General features: G+C 37.3%; 3 protein-coding genes across 3 annotated transcripts; 2 read left to right on the top strand and 1 right to left on the bottom strand.

Annotated features, from left to right (window-relative positions):
* Positions 1-856: 856 nt before the first annotated feature.
* snRNP-U1-70K (small ribonucleoprotein particle U1 subunit 70K) lies at positions 857-2,448 on the top strand. The gene has a single exon (XM_088204673.1). It carries the CDS (start codon positions 981-983, stop codon positions 2,193-2,195), a length of 1,215 nt encoding a protein of 404 aa, XP_088060799.1. The 5' UTR covers positions 857-980; the 3' UTR covers positions 2,196-2,448.
* Positions 857-3,151, top strand: mRpS21 (mitochondrial ribosomal protein S21). Its single transcript, XM_088204675.1, has 3 exons — positions 857-923; positions 2,607-2,759; positions 2,860-3,151. Exons 2-3 carry the CDS (start codon positions 2,613-2,615, stop codon positions 2,974-2,976), a joined length of 264 nt encoding a protein of 87 aa, XP_088060801.1. The 5' UTR covers positions 857-923; positions 2,607-2,612; the 3' UTR covers positions 2,977-3,151.
* A 4,034-nt stretch (positions 3,152-7,185) lies between these two features.
* LOC148226401 (transmembrane protein 177) lies at positions 7,186-12,593 on the bottom strand. The gene is made up of 4 exons (XM_088204674.1): positions 12,374-12,593; positions 9,543-9,679; positions 8,784-8,875; positions 7,186-7,820 (listed from the first exon to the last, which is right to left on the bottom strand). The coding sequence occupies exons 1-4, from the start codon at positions 12,544-12,546 to the stop codon at positions 7,248-7,250; spliced, it is 975 nt and encodes a 324-aa protein (XP_088060800.1). The 5' UTR covers positions 12,547-12,593; the 3' UTR covers positions 7,186-7,247.
* Between the last annotated feature and the right edge of the window lie 437 nt (positions 12,594-13,030).

The following is a 13,030-nucleotide window of genomic DNA, read 5'->3' on the forward strand; positions in this document are numbered from 1 at the left end:
TCTTGAGACACGAGTTGTAAAATACTTAATGTCGTATATGTATCTGTAAAAGATATTTATCTCTAAGTGCAGCAACAAAAATACAAAAACAGCTTAAATGCAGAAGATGACATTCGTTTCCAAATTTCAACAATCACTCTAGATATAAATATGATTTGCGATAAAAAAAATAGTCGCAGTCTAGTCATGAATGATTTTTTTATATTCATTTTTATTTGTGTTACTTTGTATTATTTTGTCTTTGTGTTTCTGTGTATTAATTTGTTTTGTATTTTTCGACTTAACAAGTTTATTTAATATTTTTAATTCGTTAATTAATTTTAATATAAACTAACTTTAGTTTAAAAAATATTCGGCGATGGCCGAAAGATATAATGATTCCGATGAATCGGATCTCAAATTTAAAGTTGTAGAATTTCTGTCAGATATCGGAGACGTGATTAAAGCGTTCGAAACAGAATCAGACAAAGATGGGATATAGTTATAGAAAATATTTATAATTTTATTTTGGAATAAATTGTGAAAAAAAGAAAAAATATTTTTTTAATTTGATAAAAATATTTTTTCGGTACTCCTAATATATCTTCATAAATATTTTCGTAAATAAATAATGGCAAGTATTTAAATGTATATATTACCACACATGGAAAATTTGAAATCATATAATTTTACTAGCACCTACCAGTAAAATAATATTAACGTTAGCTTTACCAGAGTGACTTTAAATTAATACACGTATAAATAGGTCCCCACGTCGGTAATGAGGCGTCTCTATTTATTTATTCGTTCGACGGTTACGATCGAGCTGGCAGCACTGGCGATGCGGGAGGTGGCCGTCTGCGGTGAAGTTTGGACCAAACGCGCAGCGGACGCCGACGCGGGAGCGCACGAGGCACGACCGGCGAGGCGGCGCTCCGTCGGAGGTTCGTATGCCCTCTGGGCAGCGTCAGTAGTACGTCGCTAGTTTCGTCGACGCAGCCATGACGCAGTTCCTGCCGCCCAACCTGCTGGCGCTGTTCGCGGCGCGGGACCCCGTGCCCTACCTCCCGCCGCCGGACAAGCTGCCGCACGAGAAGAAGCAGCGCGGCTACCTGGGCGTGGGCGCGTTCCTCGGCGGCTTCGAGCGGCCCGAAGAGACGCCGCCGCCGACGCGGGTGGAGACGCGCGAGGAGCGCCTTGAGCGGCGGCGGCGCGAGCGGGCCGAGCAGGTGGCCTACGAGCTGGAGCGCGAGATCGCCGTGTGGGACCCGGCGGCGGCGCGCGAGGGCACCCGCGACGCCTTCAAGACGCTGTTCGTGGCGCGCGTCAACTACGACACGTCCGAGTCGAAGCTGCGGCGCGAGTTCGAGGGCTACGGCCCCATCGAGAAGATCGTCGTCGTGCACGACGTGGCCGACGGCAAGCCGCGCGGCTACGCCTTCGTCGAGTACGAGCACGAGCGAGACATGCACGCCGCCTACAAGCACGCGGACGGCAAGAAGATCGACGGGCGGCGCGTGCTGGTGGACGTGGAGCGCGCGCGCACCGTCAAGGGCTGGCTGCCGCGTCGCCTGGGCGGAGGCCTCGGCGGCACGCGTCGCGGCGGCCCCGACGTCAACATCAAGCACTCGGGCCGAGAGGACAACGAGCGCGAGCGGGAACGTTACCGTCTGGAGCGCGAGAGAGACAGAGACCGAGGCGACAGGCGCAGGGACCGCAGCCGCGAGCGCGAGAGGCCAGCGCGGCGTCGCTCCCGCAGTCGCGAGCGCGAGAGGGAGCGAGGAGACAGGGGCGAGCGCGGAGAGCGAGATCGCGACAGAGAGCGCGATCGATCTCGCGAGCGCCGCCGCCGCAAGACGAGCCGAGAGCCTGAACCGCGCGAGGAGCGCGACCGAGATCGGCGGCGACGTCGCAGTCGAGACAGAGACCGCGGCGACAAGGACCGCGAGAGACGCAAGGACCGCCGCGAGAAGCGACGGGACAAGCGCGACGAACCGGACGTCAAAGAGGAACGGGTCAAGATCAAAGAAGAGCCCGTCGACGACTATCCCGATTACGCCGCCCAGTACGCGGCTCGCTACGAAGCCGGCGACGTCAAGCGCGAAAGCGAAGAAGACGAGAAAAAGTTCAGGCCCGACGATTCCAACGGTCGCAGCGGCGGAGGCGGCGGCGACGAGGACCAGGAGGACGGCGAATACGAAGGGGAGGATTATTAAATGGACTAAAATGCGAATATCTCTCCCGAGACTGTTTATAAAAAGAGTGACCGTTAAATGTGCTCGAACGTCGAGGTTTGTATGTTACGCGACTGCGATTGTTCGTCGGCTCTCGAGCTGCCCAGCGCTCTCGAGGGCCGACTCTCATATTCTCTGTAGAGCTCCGTAAGTAGCGTGTAATAAAAGTGTAACGCGACGAGACGGTAAATGGTTTATATTATATAATTTAAATATAGAATATCCATGTCCTAAACTTGTTTACCATTTCAGTCTAAAGGTAATAGTATTTAATTTCTCATGCCGTCGGCGAAACTAAAGCTCGTAAGTCTCAATCTCTGTCCCAATTCAAAACCGTCTTCGACGTCGACTTCGATTCCGTTCGTCAGCTTCTAAAGGAATCCTCTATTTTAGATCGAGATGCGACACCCCTCGTTTATCGCGAGGACCGTATTCGTACAGAACAATAATGTCGAAGAGGCGTGTAGGATAATAAATAGGCTGTTAGGCAAAGAGGGGATTTTGGATCAATATCGGCGTACCCGTTTTTACGAGAAACCTTTTCAGGTAGGTCTCGCACCGTAGGTATTTTGCGAAACGCGCAGGTCCGATAGAAAGTAACGTAAGACGATTTCGAGTGTCTGACTTGGTCGTGTTTTGTTTTCAGACGAGACGTCGCATCAATTATGAGATATGTAAATCGATCTACAATGAGGACATGGATAGGAAAATACAGTTTATTTTGAGAAAGAACCGAACTGATCCATATCCCAGTCATAAGTAATTTCGAAACGCCCCGTTTCCGTTTTTCTCGTAACGCATAGACAGAATGGGAAGGTAAAAACCGCGATGTTTTGTAACGCTCGATTTTCAAGTTGTCGTATCGACGAATAGCACTAGGAGCAAATTCATTCTTGTTGATTTATGTTGATGAACCAATAAAAAGTTTTAATCTAGTCTAATCGTATTTTTATTGACCCTTTTCCTTGCATATATCAGGTTGTCCCGTTAGTCTTTGCAGTTCTTTTTTTACATTTGCAAAAATTCTCTATTCTTTCGGTGTTTGTTAACAGTAGTTATATCAATGATGCTATTTGGTAATGGAATATTTTCAACCCTCAGTTAAGCTGTATTATGCTTCATGAGTTTCAACTCAATGGACTGAATACCATTAAATTAGAAAGTGTCAAATGTGGTTCTGAAAGTTTTGACATTAAATATCTCCTAAGAGGCTATTAGTGAGGATGTTAGGGCTGCCATCAAAGCGGGTCCAAGATTAACGATACAAATGCTCAAAGTTAGGAAAGATGTTAATTTGTAGAATTATGGGTATCTCATAAATTGTCTGAGTAAAATCTCGCGCAGCCAATCTCAATATGCCACAAATTAATCATTCTATAACAGAAAAAAATATTTTTGAGTCGAATTGTTTCTAAAGATAAAAAGTAGATCATTTACTTTAATACATGACGTAAAAGACAGGGGTTGTTCGCCAATCAACTCCCAATTCCAACCCGGAGAACAGGATTACACCCCAATAAGATGTTATGCATTGTGGGATATGAAAAGCATAATTTTTTATGAGTTGCTACGTTATAGGCAGATGAGTACGATAGACACCGTGTGCTCAGCTAATTCGTTTAAAAGACCACTCCTTATTAATTAAAGAGGGGTAATTTTACACCAAGATGGTTTTGACGATAGAAAAATATGGAGGATATATAATTTAGTAAAAGAATTACACATTTTAATTTCATTTTCGCAAAGACATGGGACAACCTGATATACGAAACTCCAAAAACGATCTTGTCTTCTTTATTATCTTCCATAACACTGATGGATGGAGTAGTTAGTTTTATGTCTCGATGGTTTGATAGGAGCAATCTTTAATTTTATCTTGGCTAGATTTCTTGTCACATCTTTCAAAAAATTTCATTTATGTTTCTCCAGGAGACCTCAAAGCTATTTATATGTAGAATAGTACAGAATGTTTCTCTAGACATGATAACTACTGTGCTTTCAAGCAGATTTTCATCCATCTTTTCTTTAAAACTGACATAACTCTGTTGATAAATTCCCTAGTAAAAGTTGAGTCCAAAAATTTTTCACACAAAAATCAACTATTAAAATATTAATTCAAAACGCTCCCATCTTTCCTGTTTTTTTATAAAAAATAAATGGTGCTTTAAAAAAAATACGAAAGGTGACTTTACACTATCTAAAAGATTTGCAATTCTCTTCTAATTGTAAATACTCGTGACAACTGAAGTCTTGCTTTTCCATCTACATTTCGCATCAAACTAGCAGTTAAAACATCTTTGATGCATGGTTTTATGTTTGAGTTTCAAAAATTGTATGCGCTTCTCTTACTTGTATCTTACTCTTTAAAAGCTACTGCTACCCTTAAATATCGCACATTTTTTATGTAAAATGTAAAAATTTGTCAACTTAAAATCCTAGGTTTTTTGTAACGTAAGTTTGAATATATGGATTTAAAGAGATAATCCAAACCAAAGGAACAGTACCCGGGAAATAGGAAGGATGTGGTAAAACTTCTCAAGCAAAGCTTCTTGTAATGAAGAGTTACACCTTTTGTTGCCTTGTTTTTCTCAAGTTTATGATTCAATCGATAAACCTATACGGTGTCCCTAATCCACTAGGACTGATCAAAAAACAAATAGAAGACGTTTGTTACTCCGCAATATTATATCAAAATACACTTATTCTGAGTCAATATAGCGCTGGAGACGATCATAGAAATTTTCGAAACATCTTTTGTAGAAACTCTATGGAAGTGCCTTTAAGGCCTCAGTCGGACCCGTTTGGACGTCATCAATGATGTCAAAACGTTTTTCCTTACCACCAACTTAATTTTTGGGAATGGCCACAAGTCACAGGGAGCCAAATCAAGTGAATACGTAGGGTAGCTAAGCACGACAATGTCTTTATTGACCAAAATTCGCATACAATATTTGCTTTGTGCGCTGAAGCATTATCAAGCAACGACGACTGACTTGGGCTCGGTATTTTGGTCGAACTCACGAATTTGAAACAGATGGTGTATCTAGTTATCATTTCTCCTGGTATTAGTGTCTTGACTTAAGTCTGTGCTTATTTTTTCACAAGACAAAGTTAAATGATTATGAGTAACTCCACGTTCAGTTATTTTTAAATTATGATTAATATATATGAAATCCTAGTAGCCTTGTTTCTGTGTCTAAAGAATCCAGTCGACTTCGAAGATCAGGTTTAACTTAGAAATTCGGATGTTATAGCCGGACCGAGGTTGACGTGAAGAGGGAAGCGGCTGCTTGTTAAGTGTCAGATGGTTGGCGTAGCTCCACTCAGTTTCTCATTTGAATAAACTCTCGTGTCTCCGATCGTAGGAGAGCTCAGGTTAAAGTTATTGGTGAAGTACATTGCATATCTCTTTTTTGCTATCACACGCTGTTCTTATCTGGCGACTAATCGAATGTTAAAAAAATATTGTAAATGTTGTAACATGACAGGCGTTAGTCCGATGCATTATCAAAGAGGTAACCAGCAAGTCAGTGTCTTAATTCTCTTTCATTCAGCAATTGTCTTGCTGGTCTAAATTATTTTTTTATAAAATATGCTACAATTTGTTAATCGACATAGCTTTTCTATTTCTTTTACATTGTTGGCTAATAATAATGGATAATAATAATAATTAACCGTCAACCTTTAAATTACCCTTCTTAACACATTCAATGCAAAGTAAACATGTTATTGTCATATTGAGTGAACTAAAATTGATATCCGAAGGTGAGTCAAATAAAAACATTAAAAATGTAATAAAAATTCAGTTAATTGGCAGCGTTTATTATTACAATTAGTTTGAAGGGTGTCCAACAGTACGAATCAGGCTTTAAGTAATGTAAAATGACCGTAGCATTTGTAACACTCTTCAAATAGGAGTAACACTCCTATACGTTTTTTAGCTTTGATAGAATGAAACTCGTTGAATAAAAGTATTAAAAACTCGTATTTGACGAATAAAAGTTCAGTTTGATAATGGGCAGCTGTCACTCCAGCTGCTTCGAATAGTTGATTAAAATCGCTGAGTAACCAAAGAAAAGACTGCTTCTGAAGATGTGTTGCTGTTCTTTCTACCAAAGGTGGGTGGATACACAGCAACAGACTAGAATTGAAAGAACGACGTATTGATGCCCTACCAAGCCTAAGAAGATTGTTACTAGAAATAAAACCAGCTAGAAATTGGGAAGATGACATCATTCTTCTCACTATAGGCGTTTTTCATTGCATTCAAATACTCAACAAAATCACAAGGCATTTTATACAGAAAAAAATAGTACAACCTATGAAATATTTTACAACTCTGAAAATGTTGGTAAGCATGAAGAGATTATCAACCATTTTAATTCATCTAAATATGTTAAAAGTAATAGAAATATTTTAATGGGGTGCAAAATACACCTCACCGTGTCTTATTTACGAGAGTAATGCCAGATTAAAAAGACACTAAATGAACGTTCTCTCCAGTAAGTATAAACAATAGTGTTAGATACATCTCAAGAAGCAGTAAGTACACGCTACAATTATTCTTGATATATTACTAATACTATGGACTAATATGACACAATCATAGATAGAGTTAATTCCTAATCTTTAGGACTTTCTTACAAGGACAACTTAAATAAGCAATATATGAAATAATTATTACATAAAATGCATTATTTGCACATTATTGTTGGACAGATTAGGTGCGAGCGAGTATTGGTTAGAACAGTGAACACCTTATCGGCAACAGAACTTTTTCGAAGAAAAAACCTGAAGATTTACCTTACATAAATACACAAACAATTCGTTTTATGGAACATCTCTCAAAATAATTTCCTATTAAATAGCACTCCTTCCTTACTGACCATGAATTGTCTTGCTGATTTTTTCATTAATAGTTGCTATATATGAGGATTGGGTAACTATTTTAAAAGCTGAAAAAAATAATCAATGATCTAAAATAACAACTTTATTTTCGGATTAATCACTACATACTTAACAATATATAACATTTTATTTAGTTTCATCGGTCTTTAAATTTTCAGTTTCTTCCTTCAATTTGTTAGCAAAAAACTCTCGTCGATCCGTAAGTGGCATACATTTTTGCCTGAAGAGGAAGTTTTCATTCCCGTGTCTCGAGAACTGTTTTTCTCCACTCTTCCCTAGTAGAGACCGCAGCGCGATGTTGCGTGTAATCGAATTCTCGTAGTAATCAAAACCGCCTTGCACCATTTCTGGACCCATTTCCGCTATCGTATTGTCAATACGATTGTCGTAATATATTTGCATGCTATCTTTAGTCAAATAATACAGTCCCGCCGTAAACAACGATGCCAAACCGTAGAAGACGAACCTCGTAGCTTTAGGTTTATTAAATAAATTTAGTTGTGTATTTGCATGAGAGGACATTATGTATACTATTACACAAGACCATCCTATGTTCATTGTGTTGAAGTGTGTTTTGTAAGTTTGAGCAGATAATAATTCTCTGAGAATCACGTATTTTTGGCCGTTTTCTGATAGTATTAGTGACTCGGCGAGTTGCTCCCCGGGCTCACTGCCCCAGTCGACTGAATTTCCTCCAACCTGCAAATTATCAAATGGTATAAATTGGTATTAATAAACATAAATTATATATACATATATATATCAAGCGCAGGGGGTGAGATAATTTCCCTCAAAATTGCTCGCGTGTTAACACTTGGCCGACGGGTCGTTTTTTACCCGCATGATCTGCGAAAATGGGCTGTTTCGCGAGAACTTTGCGCAACACAGATTTATAACAAAAAGATATGATAACTTTTGAATTAAACGGAATTAAAAAACAAAAATTTATCAAATGTTCTGCATTGTATTGGTTCATGTTAAAATTATTTTATCAGTGGTTTTCAATCTGTGGGTTGTATAAAATAATAATTAATATCATAAAATTTGCTTTATTCTACTTTATTACATTTCTGGTTTAAAAATAGATAATAATTAATTATGTGAATAAAATTAACTGTGAATTATCATATATAAATTATATTTCGGTCTTTCATGTGTTAAAAAGGTAGTCCCTACCCGTCCCATCGCCTAACATCAGAGGAGGAAGCCGGTAGATACTACCCAGCCCATCGGTTAAGTGTTAAGTGACGAGAGTGAGTGAGAGATAAGAGCATGCGGTCAGCATGCCCTTATCTCTCATTCACTCTCATTACTTAACACGCAAGCTTCCGACAGGGAAAGTATTTCACCGCCCGACCCTGATAATTTATATATATATATATATGTATATATATATATATATATATATATATATATATATATATAAATTATTGACATATAGCGGCCCAAAAAATACCGATATTTCATGAACTAATAGAATTAACGATAAGCGTGATCATAAACAAGTTTTTTGAGCGATCTATATATCAACGGTGACAGTGAACATCGTTTCAAATCACTCATTGGGTACTAAGGATATTTTAAAAGTTATTTTCAATTATCATGAAGCGGAAAAGTGAGTTGCAACGATTTTCACTGGCGCAAATGAAAGTATATATTTACCAATATGTCAGGTTTATTGATATCGCTTTGTTTTTCATAACTGAAAGATATTGGAATTCCGATTCTAGCGCCAAATTTCGTTAGCGATGAACCTAAAATAGATAAATAATTATTATTTTAAAGGTTAAGCATAATCATTTTTATACATAATGTTCCAGGAAATAATTGTAAGTAAATATATAAGGATTTACAAACTATTTTTATCAAGTTAGTACTCAAAAACAAATACACGCAGAATTCATGTGATCGCTGAGAAAATGGCTGAATTTATAACAAACAAAATAAATAAAACTACTAATTTTAAAAATTAAAAATACACCTTAAGCAAGGCAATGGTTATAAGTAAAACAAAACTACGAAAAAAGTGAAAGAAACGATAAGATAATAATCTTGACAACTGTACTCCAAGAACAAAAAAAATACTGCCCTGTGTCCCGACATACTGACAAACCAATCACAGGGCATAAATTTAGGAGTATGTGATAATCATGCGCTAAACAGTAAATTTGTGCACTGAATGTTGAAAATAAGTGGACTAGTTTTTGATCCTATCATTTATTTACTGATCGCCTAAATGTAAATTTATATCTGGAGAATAAATTAAAAGTGCAAAGTTTTCCGATAACCTAACGAGGTTCTTTAGGAGTTTATGGATAATATAGAAGTAAGGCTCTATAAATTATTTGGATATAATATAATTCATAACAAATCTATTAAAAAAAAAGAACCAAATTAAATATAAATTATTTAAATGTTTACCTATTGAATAAACGCTGAAACCGGTTATGGTAAATGGTATATAATACTTTTTTTGTCTCGCATCTAAATTTAACATGTCCTTACATTCTTCAAACCGCTTCAAAGTTTTTTCAGGAACTGGTGTCACTTTTGTTTTGCTAAAAATAATATAAATTTATAAATAAAGATATATTAATTTATATTGAAATTTTGTATTAATATAATATATGTTCATAAAAGTATTTATCATGATAATATAATATTTAACTGCTCATATGAAGGTAACCATATTTTTATTGCTAATATATATAAAGGCTTATAATAAAGATTAATCTAACTTCAGTTTCCAAACTTTTTAAAAAAAAACACAAATTTAAGGATATCTTCGGATTTTTTTTTAAACCAACATTTGATGTATTTCATAATTTATGAAAAATAACATTAAATAAATGGCCTTCATCTGGACCATTTGCAGTAATCAATCCTTTCGATGTCTTTTTCGTACATTTTAGGCAGCATCTCGGTTATAGCCTGGCAGATGTTGGATTTTAGGTGCCTGAACGTTTCGGGTTTGTCAGCGTAGACACGACTCTTAAAGTAACTCCACAAAAAAATCCAATGGCGTTATATCACATGATCTTGGCGGCCAGTTGACATCACTAAAAAGTGAAATAATACGACCTGAGAACTTTTCACCAAAACATCCAACGTTGCACCATCTTGTTGGAACCACATGTCTTCCACATCAATATCTTCGATTTCATGCCAAAATTAATCAGTTATGCGACTATAGCACTCACCACTAACTGTTATAGTTCGACCTTCATCGTTTTCAAATAAGTAAGGCTCAATGACATTGCCTAACCACAATGCGTACCAGTCACTTTTTGGGAACGTAATGACATGAGGATTTTCCTCGCTACATATGCGGCAATTTTGCTTATTAACATACCCAGGAAGTGAAAGTGTGCCTCATCAGAGAAGATTTTCTTTGAAAAATCAGCATCAGTCTACAGCTCTAAGACCCAATCTGCGTAAAGTCTTTGCTGTCCATGGTCTCTGGGCTTCAGTTGCATTATCTGAATTTTATACAGGTGTAAGTGGTATGGTCCAGATGCAAAATGCGCCAAAGGGAGCCATAAGAAAAGCCTAAAAGCTGCGAGCGCCGACGAATCGACAATTCTGGATCTTCGGCCACACTTTCACTTACAGCAGCAATATTCTCGGCTGAACGGGCGCCACGATGATGCATAGGTCTTACCCTATCTCCAATGCTTCTAGTCTTTACTAATTTGTTCACTATGTTGCGAATTGTTCGCTCGGTAGGACGATGAAATTGATCATAAACTTCCAGTAAATTTCGATACACTGTTCATACAGAATTGTATTTTTGTACAACAATTGAACAAATATAACGCATTGAGCGGTGGTTAAGCAATCAACTTCGTAAATGTGTTATTTTAAACTAATATTTGAAACTTTGAACGCATGCGATTATTGATAGCTGTCTGATTTACAGTGCTGCCAACATAGAAAACTCGAATTGGATCATCCTGTATTTGAGACAACTGACATTATAAGTTTTACTCTCATAGCTCATAACGTTTACTTGCGTAATTTTTTCGGAAAAGTGGGTTAAAAAAATTAATTTTAATTTGGAACACACCTATCGAGTGTGATACCAGAATTTCTTGCAACTATTTGCTAAAAGCGTAATAAAAACTAATTGTTTAAAGTATTTGAGACTTGCAGAATAAGTTTATTCGTTGAAAACTCGGACGAATTACATATATTTACAAAAAGACAGTTGCAGTCTACACAAATACAAAAGGGAGCAATATAAGTGCTGACAAAGTGGGTGTAATATCCTTTAGCATGTACCAAGTGCCACACTATCAAGTGTTGCTAAATCTACACCTGCTGGAAAAATAGTTGTTTTGCAAAAACACATAAGAAAGTTATGTAATAATGTTCTGTCTCCACTCCACAAATTGTTAAATTGGTCCGATACTCGAGAGTATGAAAAAGCCTAATATCTCCCTTATTTCAAAAGAGTGTATAAGTACGAATATATTGTAGCCGTGTAGACACTACCATTAGGATCAAACATATTATGTATTAGAAAAAATAGAGATGGCATTAGGTAAGAAGAATTGGGTACATCCAATCCTCGATTTATAAAGACAGATCTAGAACTAGTCTGTCGGCGAGAGGTTAATCCCTTGTCAATTGACTCTGAGAGACATCTGATATCTGGCTCTCAACCTATGACTGCGCATTGGGCACTGACAATTGATAATTGAGTGTAAGACACGAGTGGAGGGCTTATATATGTATATATCCGATGCCAATTAATGCATCCTAGCACCGATGCCAGGGCTGTTCGAGTGAAATTAGTGACGAATGTCAAAAACTTCTGAAATGACTTTTTTTGAGCTCCCGTAGCAATTTCTCTTACTATGTCATTTTCAAAAAAAATCAGAATGGTTTTGTCCACCTTAAACAAAAATTTTCGTGACTTTTTTTATCTCTCGCAGCAATTAATCTTCTTCGAACAAAAATTGTCACTATAGCCTTTTTATTTTTAGTCTTTTTTTTTTTTGGTCACCTTATTAATTAATTTGGTCACCTTAATTTATCCATGAATACAATTACAAAAACAATACTAAACATCTTTACAATATGAAGAAAAATATTACACAATATCGTGTCACATTTTCCATGCGAATAGGTTAAACAAAAAAGATCATTCATGAACATAACCTATAATTGGTAACTGTTCAATAGTTAGTGTAGATGTAAAACACTTGGAAAAAAATAAAGTTACTCAAAAACAGTGTATAGACACTTGCCTGTAGTGTTGTAAAAGCTCTTGATATTTTTCAATTAGAAAAGTGTGTGGCACATATTGAGATGCTAAAATCACAGAGATAGTCCCTGCATATGCAAAGAGAGCTGTTTTTCTACCAGTGGTTGTGTGCCAATATTCCATGGACGTAACCGCTGCTCTTGGAATTTTTTGCATGATGCCGGTTTTTGCGAAGATTCTCAGCCAAACGTCAGTATATCGGTGTTGCCAATACAATAAATATGGAAGTAGAGCGGCTGCTTTCCTTGAATCAAAAATGTATTCTTTTAAATGCTGTCGAAATAATCACTATTTTTTATTATTTTACCACTATTAAAATATATTAAAAATGTAATAATATGGAAATAATAATGGCATGAATGAAGGGATATTTTTTTCCATGCGTAGTTTAGATAAATTAATGGTTTGACCTAACCGTTACTAAGTGTTTTTTATTTCCTCTATAACAGTGAACGTCAGGCTATCCACTTTTTATCCAAAACACACATACGTTTTACTCACACAATAGTATTTTAAGAGTTGACAACCAGTTACTGTGATATTAAATATATTTTATTTTGTGCGAAATAGACCGAAATATTTATTTTTATAGTCGAATGTGACCCAGACGAAAATCCTTTAAGTGAGCATTGCCGCTTCA

Source organism: Plectrocnemia conspersa, unplaced genomic scaffold, assembly GCF_051122295.1.
Source record: "Plectrocnemia conspersa isolate PC_06_02 unplaced genomic scaffold, ASM5112229v1 ptg000014l, whole genome shotgun sequence".
In the NCBI taxonomy this organism is placed as follows: Eukaryota; Metazoa; Arthropoda; class Insecta; order Trichoptera; family Polycentropodidae; genus Plectrocnemia; species Plectrocnemia conspersa.